At 53.2% G+C, this 17441-nt stretch overlaps 3 protein-coding genes across 3 annotated transcripts; 1 reads left to right on the top strand and 2 right to left on the bottom strand.

The window, feature by feature from the left end:
• Window positions 1–5664: 5664 nt before the first annotated feature.
• MRS44_002830 (uncharacterized protein) lies at window positions 5665–10012 on the bottom strand (the record flags this gene model as incomplete). Its single annotated transcript, XM_046275229.2, has 5 exons — window positions 5665–7982; window positions 8340–9447; window positions 9501–9545; window positions 9599–9874; window positions 9935–10012. The coding sequence occupies 5 exons, from the start codon at window positions 10010–10012 to the stop codon at window positions 5665–5667; spliced, it is 3825 nt and encodes a 1274-aa protein (XP_046136941.2).
• Window positions 10013–13293: 3281 nt separating this feature from the next.
• On the top strand, window positions 13294–14070 carry MRS44_002829 (uncharacterized protein; the record flags this gene model as incomplete). The annotated part of the gene is made up of 1 exon (XM_046268213.2): window positions 13294–14070. The coding sequence occupies one exon, from the start codon at window positions 13294–13296 to the stop codon at window positions 14068–14070; it is 777 nt and encodes a 258-aa protein (XP_046136940.1).
• Window positions 14071–14814: 744 nt separating this feature from the next.
• Window positions 14815–16238, bottom strand: MRS44_002828 (uncharacterized protein; the record flags this gene model as incomplete). Its single annotated transcript, XM_065622962.1, has 3 exons — window positions 14815–15571; window positions 15629–15919; window positions 16162–16238. The coding sequence occupies 3 exons, from the start codon at window positions 16236–16238 to the stop codon at window positions 14815–14817; spliced, it is 1125 nt and encodes a 374-aa protein (XP_065479034.1).
• Window positions 16239–17441: the final 1203 nt, after the last annotated feature.

Here is a 17441-nt window from a genome sequence, read left to right as displayed (position 1 = left end):
GTGTTTTATGTCCCCCGCTGGACCGAGAAGATGTTGTAGGTGAAGCACGCTGGACTCCAGGGTCCGGAACTGCCGAGTTCCTGCCAAGTTCACCTTGAAATAGATTCTTGCATACCTAAATCGACGCCTCACCGGCGCCATGCTTTAAGTTATCTTCTGGAACCCCTCAACAAGGCCTCTGATTGATCTGATTCTTCCACTCGGCTGTACTACTCGTCAGAGGCATAAGCGAAGGCCAACAAGTCGCGTGGTCCCGCCGGTTTGTTCACAAGGCGAAGACAAATCGTAAGCCAAGCCAGGCAGAACTGGATCATCCGCGTAATAACTTCACATCGGGCCGGCCAGGATGTTGCTTGATGTTCGGAACTCTCGATATCGCAGGGAGACTTCCTTGAACTTGATACTCGATCACGATAGGGCGCAATGGACAACTCGAGCATCCCCAACAAGAGGCGCTGGGGTTCAACTTTCCGATAGACTAGACTCTTGAGCGATTTATCAGAGGCACGTTGCATATGCTTTAGGGATTCCCGATAGCGAGTTGAAAAGATCCAATCGAGGGTGATTATGGGCATTTCACATCACCTGGGTTCACACTTAGAAGATATGGGCAAGTCTGCTTGCGTAACAACTCACGCCATATCGGAGAGGTACGAAACTGCAACTACTATGGAAGCCTAGTCTATGCTGCAGGATGGATTTCAGGGGCTTAGATAATTACACTATAGAGCTGCATGGGATGGCATTGGCATCTTGCTATGACGATGGCATCATGTATTGATCTTCACATGTAGCGTGATCACACACGGGAATCTCAAAGCATTTGAAAGTAGTAATATTGTATCATTGCTCAGGCTTCCTTCTACCCCTGAGGCCTCCGTCTTCCGGAGGGGGTGGAGGCTTTTCTGACGACGTGGCGGGCTGTCCATGAGCAACGATATCGGAGCACATCTGGAAACATGCGAATGGGGTCCTTTTACTTGGGCGTGAGCCGCGATCAGATAATTTTCTTCTTTTCTTTTCGGTCCTTTACATGGTGGCAGTTGATTATGGCGATGTCCGCTTCGTGGCTTAGGGAGTCATCCGCGGTGCGCCCCGACGAGGCCCTTCGGGGTCTCGGTAGGGCTCATGTTGCGTAGGAGCAGATTGCAGGGTTTCTATATACGGCTTGTAGGGTGAAGGTAAGAACAGAGGCATAATACAGAGGGGCGCTCTATCTGCTCCTGGACAGTGGGCGCGTCGAGTCCTGCCCAGTATGTCTAAGTAACAATTTGTGACACAAAGCAACTGCTGCGCATTCGAGATTGTATCTCTCCACGAGTCGCGTTCGGTCACACCATGGAGCTCCCAGGCATAGATGAAGTTAGGGCTGAGATCCCCTAAGAGGGGGGATTCCCTTGTCCCTCGACCTAGTCCTCGATGCCATGCCACTGATCCTGCCACTGATCCTGCCGATGTGCAGTTGTCCCTCTGTGACTGTGAATGTATAGTTGGACTGTTCTTGGGCTTGGATACCATAAGCCGCGAGATCATCTTCCTGGGGAAGCTATCTCAAAAACACATTTTGTATATAAAACTGAAGGGAGGGTATTGAGATTCCATCAGGCTCATGGTTTGTTCATCCACCATCTGCTACTCCCCTGCATACCAGCGATCAAAGAGAAGAGACTGCGCGGCATTCGACTCATCTGAAAGTTGGTGATAAGATGCACCGGACGTCCAGTGCTCTTCCGGTCGCCCAAGGTTCCCAAATTGTTATATATGAAGTCTGTGTAGGTGGTGTGGACTTCTACCAAGTACTTGGCGTATGGAGGCCCCGGAGAATAGAAACAATAACTATTTAATTCAAACAAGTTGCGAGGAATTGTTCGCATGCTCTGAGCTCATTCTTGGGAGGGATTGAAGTCCTTGTATCTGTAAGCTCGGGTGTAGGTGGTGTACCATTGACATGTCTCGACCGTGGAAGAAACCAGCGGCCCATTCGACTGCGCAAACACTGATAGAGGAACCGTGATTAATGGAGAAAACACCACGGCTGACCCTGCTTCTCTCTTTTCCATCTCACATTCATCTCAAGCTGATTCATTGAGAAAGCCAGGCAGGTAAGAGGATGGCAGGAAATGTGTGTGCATGATCAAGATGTCTTCCCAGCTGCACACGCAGAGGGTGAACTTAAGAGCTAGCAGATTCTGGTCGAGCCACGAGCCTGTGAAGGCGTTCTCGACGATTTTCTGGAGTTGACGGCACGTTCTGATGATCCCGGGGTGTTCTGCAAGATTTCGTCGGATCGTGGCGTGTTACCTTCATTCTTTGGAGTAGAGAACCCAACTCTCATCTCCGAGCGTCCCGCATCCCTTTCAAAGCTGAATGCAGTGTGAGCTGGGCGCTGATGAACCTGGCCGTCTCACATACTGAGTGACATGAGATCCCATATCCCTTCTTAGGTCGCTACCAAATCAAATCAGGGCCCTCTTTAACTTCCCCAGAAACCTGGGTGCGGGCACCAGATCTCGCCCGTTTCGACAAGTGAGGCGCGCTTGGCTTCGAACGCCTTCTTAACGACCATGCCATATATGCTGAAAAAATTACACCGGTCGAAGTCGTGGGCCCAGAGGGCATTCCCGAGGAATCCTGACCTCAGAGTTATTGGTCTGTGAGCTCCAACCTGGGACTAGTGATATATATACTGAGGTGTTGGGGTCCATGAAACGGAGGGAAACAGCGTCTTCTGGAAGGGAATTCGCACCAAGTGACTCCTTGTGCAGCTGCTGATTCTAGGCAAGTAAGAACCGATGAGACTGGTGATGCCAGATTGATATCGAAGGGCCGATGAGTAGAACCCGACAAGGCTTGCCTGATTCCTGCCAGGTACAGCGAGGCCAGGCATATATATATATATTGATCACCGACGTCGAGTTGAGTCGTAGAACTTAGGGAGGACAGAGGGATCCTGACTTCGTCCATGTTCTTCCACCATTGCCTTGATGCAAACGCGTATGGGCCGTTTGCGGGACCGAAGGTCTGGCATAACCCCAGAGATCAAAACTGCAGATCAAGTTTCCTGGCACGGAATCTGAGGCAAGGGGTTTCCGCCCCAGTGAGCTTCCACCGTGGTGAAGATGTGGCATCTCTGATTGTCGCCTCACACAGTTAGTGGGTGTCCGTACCCGTTGCCGCTCTGTAGAACCGGCCCATGTCAGGGGTTCAGTCGGGAGATACTGGTGCGCCCGCCGGTTCTGCCGAATCAGCTTAGACAACAGTGCTCGTCTTTGTGCCACTGTAATCTTCTCAATTTCAAGTGGTCTCTGCTTGGGGCCCTCTGCCTCGGGAACAGTTCAGCAGTTGAAATTGAACATGGAAGGGGCAGCAGGCCTGGGTCCTCCATGTCGAAAGGAACCCAGCAGAGCATCACTTCAGTTGAGTGTAGAAAGTGAGCGTGGTGATATATAGTATAGATGGGGGATTGCACCAACAAAGCTTTGGCGAGGGCCCTGGATGATCCCCGTCTTACAGCAATCAATCGCAGGTAACACGAAGCGGTTGACAAAACCTCCCTCTTCCCCTACGATCCTGTCCGTGGACGATGTCGTTCTGGTGCAGGCCACATCGCATTTTGGGCACTTTTCCAGGACAGTTGACTAAAGCAGAGCGAGTAGTCGGCGCATTCGCAATGAGCCTCGTTGTACCGACCACGCTTAATGGATCAGCTTGAGGTGCAAATGTAGGGCGACATTCGCGTTCTGCCTCAGGGGTCACGAAGTGAGACCACGACCTCGTTGAAGTGATCGATATCCACAATCACTCTTGGCTTGTTTGGTGCCTTGGACGTCTTGATAGCGGGTCACCTGATCAGACGGGCGCGAGGATGGTGGTCTGGCTCGAGGTTGCGCGCGAGGCAAGGCTGGTGCTTCTGTGTCTGCTAAAGGCGACGAGGTGGTGGACGGGGAGTAGACGGATCCCCCGGGACTGCCCGGCGTGGCAGACTTGATCGACTGCTCAGAATGAGAGGGTGGGAGACTCCCTTGTCGAGATGTCCTGACATCTGTGGTTGGTCTCTTCCTCTGTGACTTCCAGCCGTTCAATCTCGTTCACCACAACGGCTCTAGGATCCGGGGCATCAACAAAGCCCATCTAACAGGAGACTGGTAGCCGAGACTTAGACACTCCTCGTCTTCGCGAACATGGGCTGATTCTTCATCTCTTGGTTGTATATATATCTGTTCCTTTGGTTAACATCATGCTCTATGCCTCCCGGTACTTTGAAGCTTACCGTGTTGCTGGTGGTACAAGGCACCATGTCTACCCCCGAGGAAGTCGATGAGATTCTTTCGTAAACTTTGCTTTCTTTCACCCCTTCTCATTCTTGCCACCTCTTACAGGTGGAGTTTAGACCAGTTCCTACTTGCAGCCCCTCTTTCGACGAGAGCACTCCTCGCAGCGCTTTTCCGACCCAAGAACTCGATTAACAGGCTAATCATCGGAAAGAAGCTTGTTAATGCATGTCATACAAGGCATGCTTCCTGAGTCAGAAGAGTCGTCGTCTTCTGAATCGCTTTCTGTCGGACGAGGATAAGTAACGCCGTCCTTGTCGGTAGGCATTTGCGCCCTGCTCTTCGAAGGCGACAGTCGAAGCATCCGTCATGTCGATGAGATGAGATGTGTATATATAAATAGTCACCCCGATGGTCTGCCGTCAGAGCCACAGAGATTAAATGGCATTTCGTGGGAGCCCAAACTTTTGCTCAGGAAACCCCTATGCCGCGCAGAACCCAGGGACTGAATACACTGCTTTATTCGAGCAGGTTGGAATGGTTGCTCAACAGCAACTTGGAGCTTTCGTCTTCGTTGGCTGGACCCAAGGATTTCCGCTGGTCCCAACACTTGCGTCGACTCTTATGACCGTACCTGTCGCTGTAAAGTCTTTGGGGACCGGTCACCAGATTCAACTTGCCTCTCTTCTTCGTTTGCGGAGAATCAAGAGGAGTTGTATCGGTCGGTTACTCTTCGTCTGGAATTTCGAATGAGGTACCGGAGTCCTGTATAGACATCTCCAGGGCAGGACCACGATGAGTGATGGTTTTCATGATGGTTTTCATGAGGCCGGGGGTATATAATAATGGATGTCATCTAGTGGCGGATCTGTTGATGGCGTGATACGTAGAGCTATATATATAGAGCCAGGCAAGGACCAAGATCCAAGGGGGGAGGGTGTTGGAGCATGGGAAGAAACATGCTGATCGAGAGGGGATGAAGTCAGGGCTCTTATAGTCGTTCTCACGTGGTGCTGCTTGCGTTTGGATCCATATCTGTTTGTTTGGTGTGTAGCACACATGAGAAACTTGCGACAGAGGCAATGGCAACAGAAACGACAGCACGAAGCATCAAGGCAATCTGCATGGAAAGTGGCCAAATAACCAAACATATACTGGCCTAATTTAAGCATTAATGCTTTTGAACCTGGCTGGCAATGATTCATCAAGGCGGGGAAGAATAGAAAGGAGACTGAGATATGTGGGTGGAAGGATAGGGTAAGTGCACGTTACTGGTACAATAGCCATGAACATCTTCATTAGTATGTGTAATGCAATAGCTAAATGTCCACAATTTGAGATTGGATGGCTCAACATTGGGTATCTATGACCGCTATCCCCTGATGAAATATATCTACTCCTCATCGTCGGCGACTACTTCGGCCTCTGCTGGCTTGCTCTTCTTCTTCTCCTTCTTCTCCTTCTTCTCCCGCTTCTCCTTCTTATCCTTTTTGTCCTTTTTCTCCTTCTTCTTCTCCTTGACTTCCTCAGTCTTTTCGACTTCTTCCGCCTCCTCGGGCTTCTCTACAACCTCATCCACCTCCATCTTATCCTCAACTACCGGCTCCTCCTTCTTGGAGGGTGTGTCTTGGGCAGTCTGCTGCTTCTCAGCAGCTCGTCCACGCTGAGGCAAGGTTGACTCAACATGAGCATCAACCTCTCGCATCCAAACCTTCCAGTCTCTGCGCCGTGTCTTCCACATGTCACCCTTCCAGTTTCGCCACACGCTTCTGCCCATCCAGCTATCTCGAAGCTCTGCCTCGTGCTCGCCAAGGCGCGCCATGATGGCCTCCTTCATGTGGAACGGCACACTACGCTCCTTGCCCTTGCTAGGCACCTCGGCAATGGCGTTGATAAGGTTGTGGCCGAATTGTTGGACCGCAAGCTCGTGAATGTGTGGGAGAAGAGAGCTGACGATGGACTTATGGAAGGCAGGGTTGGAAGAGGGTGTTGCCAAAGCCGTGGTGAGGACTGTGACGGTAGGCATAGAAGTAGTGGCGAGACGGACAAGTACAGCGGGCTCAACAGCGAGAAGAGACTCCTGAACGCCCTTTACTGGCCCAGGTATCGAGAGCAGAGCAGTGAGAAGCTGGGCGCCGTGAGACTGAATAGCGTACTCGTTCTTAGACAGCTGCTGGACGTCCTTCTTCTTCTTCTCCTCATCCTTGAATCCGCACAAGTAGGTAACCAAATCAGCCGGTGTCTTTCCGCATCCCTCCTTGAGCCCCTTGTTGAGCTTCTTGATCTCGTCATTTGCGCCACGAGCAGCACATCTCTCAAAGAGAGTCTTGAGCACGTTGAATCTTGACTTTGTGACCAGCTGGGGCACGGTTGGTGTGATTTGCTCAACCGCTTGCACCAGATCATCTTTGCTCAGTCGGTTTAGTACTCGGATGGCTGCATAGGACGAAACATCGTTCCGCACATATCCTTCTATCCGGGGAAGGAAAATGTTTTGGTTGAGAGCCTTGAAGACCTTGCCAGGGGCGTGCGTAATGAGCGTCTCAATCAGTCGTGATCCAATCTGGTCGTAGATCATGCCGTTGATGAACTCGGAAGCTTCTGACGAGCCGTCGCTCAAGGACTTGGGAGCACCGGGTAGCAGCTGGAATAGGAGGGTCGGCCGCTCAGCATCTGCCTTTTGCTCACCCTTGTTGAGCGTCAGGTCAAGCTCTAGCAGAAGCTGAAGCGTAGGGTTGCCCATAGGATGTCTGGCAAGCACCCGCAAGCTGGTCGCGTCCATACCTGCCGTCGAGTCCTGGATAATCTTGGTGGCCGCCATGGTGAACGAAGGAGGCACAGCCCTCAGGCCTTGGTTGGCCTCGTCGGCGGCCTCGGCTCCAGAGACAGAGATTTTCTCCTTCTTCTTGCTCTTCATAAGAGTTCGCACCGAAGAGTCTTCCAATGGTCGACCAGAGAGGACGAGCAGGAGGACACGCAGAGTATGCGACGCAAACCGGTCCGTGATAAGATACGACAAGCTACCCTCCAGCTCGTCTAGCGTCGCCAGGAAGAGATGCTCCATAGCAGCCTCGGGCTTCTCAGCATCACCTCCCGCACCCTTGGTATCCAGCACAAACCCAACAAACCCAGAAAGCTCCTTTGTCACGACGCCCGCGGACCGCAGGAACAGGGCCTCGCAGCAGTGGCTCGCGAAGCGGTGCTGCACCAGCGAGAGAAAGTGTCCCGCAAAGGCCTCGAACAGGCGCTTCTTCTGTGCCGTGGTGGAAAGCTGGATGAGGCGTTCCATCAGCCGCGAGCACGATTGACTGCTGGCGAGCTTGAGCTCCTTGTTCTCGGCCTCCTTCCACACGTTCTCGAGGAAGACGTCGCGCTCTTCGTCCGAGGGGAATTGGTTCAGCTCGAGGAGCTCGTCGGCGCGACGGAAGTACTCCTGCTCCTCATCCGCGAGCATTCCGAAAAACTCCTTCTCTCCAATGCCATTCTCCTGCGCCTCTTGTCCATCTTGGTAGCCGTTCTCGTCGGTGGTTCGCTGGCGCTTGGAGTCGTTCTCGTAGGCATCGTAGTTTTCGGCCTCCTCGCGTCGTTTGCGCTTCTTCTCCTCGCGACCGGCGCCACGCTTCGTTCTGGGCTTGGGCATGTTGATTTGTGAATTCAAAGATTGTCGTGTAGCATTGAATTCAAGAGAAGTTTTGGCGGGGCGGTTGGTTGCTGGTCCAGAAGTTTTCCAAAAATTTCTGGCTCGAGATACTGATAAGGATTATCGATAAGATAACGCAGGAACAGCAATTGTGCTACAGAGCAACCTGAATACAACATGAGCATTTCATTCATTCAAGAACAAAAAGATCTATTTTATGCCAGAAACTTCATCCTTCTTTTCCTTAATCGTTCTATACTGTTTTAGTCTAGATCTAGTCATAAATCGTAAAACGATAACATCTCTAGGCTCTTCTTGTCTAGCCAGCGAAGATCCCGGTCCTCTTCTTCTAGCTCCTTTTTATCATTCCTTCATTCAAGTCTCGTCTCCATGTTAAATGGAGCCAAATAATTTTCATACTCACTCACGTCCAACCTCCTCGAGGCCCTTGACAAGACCTTCGACGGTTCCTTTTAGCGTCTGGCAATTGACCACAACGCGGAAGAAACTACCCTTGGGACCAGGAGCGTAATCGACCATGTAACCTCTGAGGATCATCTTCTCGACCATGGTCTTGGTTCGGAGAGTGTTGACCTCCTTATCCTCGGACAAATCTCCACCAGGGGCGTAGTAGAAGCACACTTGCAGGCAAGGCGGGGGATCTTGAGATACCAAGACAAAGTTGTCGCTCTGCTTGATGAGGTTGGCAAGATACTCCGACTGTTCAAATGCGTGGTCAATCTGCTTCTCGAAACCAGCAGCGCCATAGTAGATCCAGGCAAGGGCAAGCTTCAAGCTGTCTCCACGGCGACCACACTGAAGGGTCAGGTCGGCAAGATCCCAGATGTCACCGCTGTCGCTGGTATGGAACAAATACCCTGCAGCGGTGCTGTTTGCCTTGTTGAAGATGTTCATGTCGGGACCCAGAAGGAACGAGCAAGTAACAGGAACGTTCATCATCTTGTGAGGGTTGACCGTCAAAGAGTCAGCCAGGTGAGAGCCGTTGAGCTTCCACTTTTGCTGCGCCGAGAAGATGGCTGGGCCACCCCAGCTGGCATCGATGTGCATCCACAGACCAAACTCCTTGCATATCTTGGAAATCTCCTCGAACGGCTCGTACGATCCCATGACAGTTGTACCTGCTGTCGAGTTGACATAGAAAGGTGTCTTGCCTTCAGCCTTTGCGCGGAGAACCTGCTCTCGCAGGGCGTCAGGCTTCATGCAGCCATGTTCGTCCACGGCCACTGGCCACACACTGGAAGAGCCGAGACCGCAGATCATGGCGCTCTTCTCAACCGAATAATGGCCATGGGCGCTCGTGAAGACAACAAAATCACGGGCACCATTGCCGGATATCCTGCACTCAGGGAACAGAGTATTGCGAGCCACGACAAGGGAAGTCAGATTGGAAGCACTTCCACCCTGGCAAGAAATACCACCAGCTCGTGGGCCAGTGAAACCAAACAAGTGCGCCAGGGTCTTTGCCGTGGTCTTTTCAACCACAGTCAGGGCGGGGGAGACTTGGAATACATGCAGCTAGGGGGCGTTGGTCAACCATCCCTGATTGATAGACAGATAGTGTCACTTACATTGGTATTCAGGACAGAGAGAACCATGTCTGAAACCACGCCAACCTATTCCCTAGTGAGTATGCATGCCGTTGTAACTATGTGACGGAAACACCTACCGCATTCGTGCTCGCATAGAGCTTGTCAAGGAAACCCTGGTCCCAAGTATTGACACTGTTCTGGAGGACTTGCTGGATGATCTCCAGGAGACCTTCCTTGCCCTGACCCTCATTCGGCAAGGAGAACTTGATCCGGTCAACTAGTTCACGGGGCTTTTGAAAGTCAACCAGGACATTGGCCTCGCCTGGGGCAAGGTCTCCAGTGGCCCGCTGCGACGCTGCATCGTCGGCAGCCTTGATGAAGGGTACAATGAGGCCTCGGACAGCCTCGATGAGCTGGGTGGTGTGACGTCAGCGGCCAACCAGCCCAAGAGTCCCCCGTGATGGGTGTCTTACATCGTGCACTTCCTCAGCCCTACGGAGGGTGGTGGAGGGGCTCCCGTTATCGAGATGGCGGCCGTTGGTTGCAGTCATGTCGGCTAGGGTCGGATGCAGGAGGGGGAAGTACTATGGATGTGGATGATGGAAACTCTACCAGGAATCCCGAGTTGCGCGCCAAAGAAGCCCCAAAAAATTATGATACAGTCGAGAAGAAGACGGTCAGAAGAAGTTGACATCGAAAACTCTAAGAATGGCGAGATGGACTATGACTACAACGACCAGAGCAAGTCTCGTGACACGAGGGATTTCCTAAAAATATTCTACCGAGTCTTTACCGGATGAAGAATAGACACGGCCAAACAGCCATGAGGCCGAGCTTTGATTCGGCTCTAAACGGGCGATGAGTGAGTTGTCTCAATGAAGGATTCCATCCTCAAGGATATGGAGTGTGAGTTGGTCATCTCTAAAAGGTAGGTAGTTAACGCATGGCTTGGCGGAGAGTCTGAGAGAGTCTGAGCGAGCTGAACTTGGTGTCTTTCTGTCAGCCGTCAACTCGACTCGGCCGGTTGGCTCCCAACAATTCCGCGTCTGCCCTTGTCGAATCTTTGCTCGATCTTGACGAGCTGGGCCTGGTTTTCCCGTCATGGCATGATTGTGCATCATTTTGAGCACATGGAGACCTGGACGTCGTCCTCTTTCACATGGGAAAAGTCGGACCAGATAGTCTCAGATCCTTGTCTTGGACCCCAGGGTTCAGGAGACTGCGGCTGTGGCCTCACCAAGATGGGATGTGATTCGCCTCGAGGCTCAGCCAGAGAGAGTGACCGAGTGAGTCAAGCACAGGGAAGAAGAGCTTCATCGTCCCAAGACCCAAGACAGATGCAGCCACCAGGTGTCGGTCGCATTGACAGATCGTCCTTCTGGAGCTGGTCCAGGCCCCTGACCCGTCCGTCCGTATCTCTTTGTCTGCCTCGTTTATACCTGATGCGATGATGGATGCGTCGAGAGTGTTTAGAACAAGGTGACCAAGCTTGGACGCTCTGTCCGTGCGCGGAAGTCAATTTACGCGGCTAGCGATAGGAAGGACGAAGACCATGTCGACGCGAGGAACGGGATCAAGACGCGGAACGCGGGAGAAGGGAGAAATGGTGGTGTCTTGCTTGAAGGGGGAGAGGATGGTGATTGAGCAGTAGAAGGATAAAAAAGGTCTCAGGTGGCAGGGCGTCGACTATCACAGTCTCAACGATGCGTGACCATCACATCGCTTGCATCCTCTGACAACCAACTGCCTAACACAGTTGACGCTGGGTGGACAGGACAGCCTCGAAGCGCGTCAACCGGCATCGCCGTGACTTGTCTATCAACTCAACAACCCGAGTGTGCGGCATTATCCGGTCCCAAGTTGGGGGAGGGAAGAATTGGGGACGATCGAGTCTATAGCATCAACCGCGACCCGCCCATCACCACCCTCACCGTCGCAGCTCATCTCTGACGGGCAGGGCTTGACTTGACTGACTGCCAGGCGATGCACGGCAGCCAGCCTGGTATGCCCACCCCCACAACGGCTGCAACTCAGAGGTTTGAAGATTCCAAGCGAGGTAGGTGAGTGGTCGATCAACTGCCGTATCCAGGAACGAAAGAAAGCCAGCGAGAAACGCGCGTTGCATTTTTTGCATTGACAAGGGCGACAAGGGGCTCTCCTCTGCTGCTGGTTAGTAATGGAGATGCCTTGGTGTTGGTGTTGTTGTTTATTTCCCCCACACACACCACACGCTTTTGACCGTTGGGATCTGGCACACTTGTCTTGGCTTGTTTTTTGGTGATTTGAAAGGGGAGCCGTGTAAAGCAGCGTCTAGAGGCTGCCCAACACCAACACCTACGCGAGGTTCAAGCTAGAGCAAGCAAGCTGGTGGACGGACGTTTCAGTCGTCATTGTGACGGGTCAGACTACCTAAATAGACAAAAACGGACGCGTCAACGGCATCCGGGAGAGAGAGCTCAGCTTTCAACTTGGTCCGAGTGTGCGTGTGCCCCTGATTTTCCCATGTGGTTGATGACTGTCATCCCTTGTTGTTGCTTGCCCACGCATCCACATCCATCACGGCATGCCAGCTTCCAGGATCCATGTCACGGAGCGGAACTGGAGGATCGCAGGCCAGCTTACTGCTTCTTGACCAGAGTTTGACAAATACGAAATCAAGAGGCAAAAAAGGGAACAGAAGAGAAGGGAAAACTCTTCAATGGGGCCTTCACCAAGGTTCTAGGCCATGGCTGGCTATCCCCAACCGCCCAAAAGGAAAAAATGGCCCCCTTTCGGGACCACATTCTGGTCCGTCCACCGGAGACGTCAACCAACTCTCTCTGTAAAAGAGAGAGAGAGAGAGAAGTGACAAGATGGATGCTGCCCAAAGACCCAGAGAGTTGATCAGTAAAAAACCCCTGCTCTCGTGCCCGCGCCCGCTCCGACGCCACAAACGTCCCGATCCCTGGTCTCTCTTCTTTTTTAGTTTGCTTTGCTTGCCTTGCTTCTCCCCTACTGGGTCCCCCTCCCTCCCAGCTCTAGCTTCCAGCACAGGCACAAGCAGCACAGCACGGGCAGCTCTTGCAATCCGTCCCATCCCATCCCATCCCATATTCTCGACTCTAACCACGGCCCTCTCAGCCGATTCTCCGCAAAAGAGAACAAGGGGGCACTTTACGAAAAAAGCAACGTTTTTTTCCCTTCCTCTTTGTTTTTTCCTCTTCTCTCTTCTCCGAATCATCTCTCGACATCGCATTCGCATTGTGGTGTGGTGATCAAGCTAAAAAATCAATCATCACAAGAGCTACAACACTCGCTCGAATTCAAGGGAGGCTAGGTAGTTTTGTTTGCTTCTGCGTCAGGCTATTTCTCTACTTTACTCCGTACCCAACCCAACGTCGGTCCATCCGTCATCTTTCGCCCTGGCCTGGCCTGTCTCAGAAAAAGCCCCCCCTCCCCCCTCTCTCACTCTCTCTTTCACCAACAAGAAACAAACTCGAACCGGGGACTCGAGGACTCGATAAACTTGGCTTGACCCATCCCATCCTTTCCTTCATACTCGACGGCATCACATCACGCATACAAGGCGATAGCTTCCGACGACGCATAAACAATCACCCCACGACGTAACGATCACGATCTCTCTTTGCGCATTATCCCAAGGCCCTTGCCAAGCTAGTCTGGCCCCAAAACATCTTGACGACGAAAACGTTTCTAGATAGACTCTAGAACTGGTCTCCACAAACGGCGCGGGCTGCGACCTCACGCGACGACACCTCAAACTCTCCCATCGCGAAAGCTACCTACCTACCTAGCATTGCGACTCCAAACCTAAATACCCACGCCGCCCGTCATGACAGCTCCGACACAACCTCCCGTCCCCATCTCCATCACCATCTGCGGCGACGGCGGATGCGGAAAGTCCTCCATCACCCTGCGCCTCGTCCGCTCACAATGGACCTCCGACTATGACCCGACCATCGAGGACTCGTACAGCGTGACGCGCCGCATCGACGGCGTCACCTACCACCTCTCCCTAACCGACACGGCCGGCCAGGAGGAATACCGCGGAATGTGGGCGTCCTCTAACCTCGGCGCCGACGCTTTCCTCCTCGTCTATGACATCACCTCTCGCGACTCCCTCGATGCTCTCCAGCACTTTAACGACCTCATCGACATGGAGGCCGAGACACGCCTCGACAACGCCGACCGCGCGCACCGCGCAGGCCTCCGCTCCGAGCCCCGCGCACGCACCGTCCCCCCAGTCAAGCTCGTCGCCGGAAACAAGTGCGATCTCCAGGAGAGTCGCCAGGTCCCCGCTGCTCAGGGCTTGGAGTGGGCGCGCAAGCGCGGCTGCGGCTTCATGGAGACGAGTGCCCGTCTCGAGGTTAACATCGAAGAGACCTTCGCCCTTGTTGTGCGCCGCGTCGTCGAGGCACGCCGCCTCGCCGACATGAGCCCCGACGGAACCGAGCCCAACGCCCGGGGTATGACCAAGCCCCTGACTCCACTGCCCACCGACAGCGACACCGAGAAGCGAGCCGTGGGAGTCCGCGGACCAAATCTAAACGAGGGCGACCGCGTCGGGAGAAACAACGGCGGCTTCTGGAAGAACCTGCGGTGCTGGTAAAGCTGTAAAGAAAGTGTGTATTGTGAAGGGAAACCCCCTGAAAAGGACAGGGACGAAAAGAAGGCTGTTTCGTTTGTTGAACCCGGGAGGAACTTTTTTCAAAGGCTCAAAATCATCATATACCAGGGATACCTCGGCGTCAGGGCGAAGGAAGGGTTTGGCTTTCACGGTTGCGTTGTCTAGACGGGTTACTGCACCGTCTGCCCATCATGAGGAGTTGTATCTGCACGAGTTCTGTTTTTTCTTTCCCCTTTTTTGTCTGGGTTGGGGATTGTCCTAAGTCATATTTGTCGCGAGTTTTGTCTTTTTCTGGTTCGGATCGTATTTAAGAATAGCAGATCATGTCCATAAAGTGTTGTTTCCATGTTGGAGTTTGAAAGATGCGCTGGCAAAGCAGGGTTGACTCTGGTGTTTTTGGTTTGCATCGATGGTTACTAGAATAATACATCAACTTGCATCAAGTTTGATATATTGGCCTACACGAGCATCGTAAGTTGGGACACTACGTGATATATGTCTGGGTGCCCATGGGTCAAACCTGCAACTGAATCAACATGTCTGAATAGTTGTGAATTGGGAGATGATGCTGAGCGTGATAGCACACCCAGCTCTACCTTTCAAAGCAAATGAGATGAAATGGCACCCCGAGGGCTGTTTCCCTCCTGTCGCCAAAAACGCCGGACATCTAGGTCTAGAATCAACAGCTTACCCTTCTACTTACAACCACCTCTCATAGATGCGCCCTCACTCTTCAAGACTATCCCGCCACTTCTTAAAGTCCACATACTCGAGCGTCGTCTTCTTGCCCTGGTACCGCGTGACCTTGAGCTCCAGGTCCTTCCAGCGCCCCCGGCTGCCCATCCAGCCCGCCTTGCGGATGAGGCTGAAGAGAGTCTCATCCTTGGTCCAGCCCTGCTCGGAGGCCACGTCAGGGAGGTAGGTGGACCCGTACCGGCGGCCCCGGTCGTAGAAGGAGAGCCGGATGCCGTGGACGCCAATCTCCCAGTCAAACATGTCATCGACCTCCTCAAAGTCGGTGAGCAGTGTCACTGCGACCTGCAGTGATGGGAGCTCCGTCTTTCTTATGGGCGAGAAGCGGGTGTCTTGAAGCGCCGAGACGAGGGCGTACTCTGCAATGCCCTCGGAGAGGTCCTGAGCTTCAAAGGTGCCGATACAGCCGCGGAGGGAGGCCTCGCCGTCCTCCATGGTGTTCCATGTGACGAAGAGAGGGGCTGAGGTTGGAGCAATGGGTAGAGATGAAGTGCTGGTCGCAGGCGTCGACGCGCTCAGCGAAGTAGAAGAGGAGGAAGAAGAGGTGCTGGCGTCGGGGACTGCAAGATGCTGTAGGGTGGGATCGTCGAGAGCTCTGGGAGCACTGACATGGGCCAGTTTCTCCTGGATCTCCTCGAGAGTCAGAGCCTTCCGGTGGTTGAGGTAGGCGTCGAGGGCCTCAAAGCACACGAGGCAGTGGTCTGTGGTAGCCATCGAAGAGAGGAGGGGGCTGGGCTAAGCAGTGAGCAAGTCAGGAGATTATCAGGGATAGAGCCACGCGTAGGACACGAGGAAGCAGAAGCGACGGATAATTGTGCCTCTGAACAAGAGCATGGGAGGGCGGAGAGTCTGGGAGCCGGATTCAGAGGCACGAGAGAGCGTGGCAGAGCGAGAGGCGGAGGTGAAGGAGGAGAGGTTTGAGGCTTTGGAGAGTTGGCAGAGGATGGAAGGCTCCGGGACGGGAGGAGGTGGAGGGGTAGGTCCATCGGCGTGCGTGTTAGCTGCGGGGGAAACCCTTTGGGCGGAAGATGCCTTGAAAATGCCCAGTGATAACAAGGTCACGGCGTATGAGCACTTTCTATGGGGCGGTAGAGTTACACATTAAGCTAGAGTATTCGTCCTGGCCACTCAAAAAGGGCAGCCCGCTTGTCTATCCGTGATCATGAGTGCAGGTTTGGGTTCCATGAGTGAGGTGATCGGGCTACCCCGCGATCCAGCTGCGGCGTATCACGGGCCTGTGCGATAAGGGACTCCACCGGACTCAATAGTGCAGAGGCCGCTAATGCTCAGTGGACTTGGCAGGTGAGGCGGCCTACTTACACGGCTACCTTACCGAGCCGGATCACAAGCTCCCGTTGTCTCGACCGCAAGAACCAGCCTCTCAATGACGGCATCATCACTGCAACGTCTCCTGACACAAAGGGTTTTCCAAGTGCCGCGGACGACCCGCCACGGCAGAGAGTCCCCCTTACTACCTCCTGCTACCGGATAGTCCACCTCCGCTGGTTTGATCACCACCCCGTCGTTCCAAAGCCGAGCCCCCTATGTTTCAGCCATGCCAACTTGACTCGCGATACCTCACCTCGGGGACCGGCATTTCCGTCCATTTGTGTGACCCTGGACACGGGGAAAAGCTTGTTGCACCTAGATCTTACTGATTCCCCAGGTTGTGCTTCTATTCCCGGGCATTTTTGATACCGGGGCTTGTTCGAGTCTAGAGATTAGGTCCAGATGGTGCATCCCAAGTTCGTCTCATGTCTACCAACCACTGTCTCGAGTTATGGAATCCGAGAGAGGCAATGCAGGAGTTCGTATAGTCGAGAATCGAATACAAATAGCTGTTGCCCTCAGTTGATCTGAGGTTGTTGAAAACTGTCATCGATCTTACCCAAGTCAAGCCTCTCAAGGTCGTGTTCCTTTCAGTCCTTTCCAGCTTCTTCGTTCACGTCGCCGGCCGACAACTTTGATTCATCGATTTTCATCAATTCCGTGTCCAGAACACTCAACCCTCCTTCAAGATGCGTTTCTCCATCCTCACCTTTGTTACCCTCATCACAGCTGCCACGGCGGCCAACAGTAAGCAGGTCCCATTCTCAAGCGAGATTTCCATCAACTGACTATTGGACTGCAGTCCGACGACAAGAAAGCAAGGTCGACGTCGAAACTGCTGCCATGACGGACCAAGACGGCAACGTGGTCGCCTTCGACTCGACCAAGGTCTACCAGGCCAACAAGGACGCTGGCATATAATTGAATGCTTAAGCGCTTGAGACCCTCCAGAGGCTCGCTTCGACTACCCTGGGAGATAGTGGCAAGGCCTGCCCATTGTGAATGACTGTGGCCTGGGGGGTTTTTGGCGAGGAAGGTGATGGAAGACGGTAGCAGTGTGAACCGAATCTCGCGAGCGGGATACGGAGAGGATAGCAAGGACAAATCTGGGCATGAGATTCGCGATCAATCAATAGTTTACCTGGGCGCGGAATAGAATCATAATAAATAAATAGACGGCCATGACCGAACGGCAGCCCCGAGGGACGGGCGTCATGCTTGATGCAGACGTACCTACATGTATTAATGCTGCAAATCATCAGCCAGGGCAT

The sequence above is a fragment of the Fusarium solani genome, assembly GCF_023522795.1.
Source record: "Fusarium solani strain SB1 chromosome Unknown bctg00000001, whole genome shotgun sequence".
NCBI lineage: Eukaryota > Fungi > Ascomycota > Sordariomycetes > Hypocreales > Nectriaceae > Fusarium > Fusarium solani.
The sequence above is the reverse complement of the archived record's forward strand: the minus strand, read 5'-3'. Positions and strand labels throughout refer to the sequence as shown.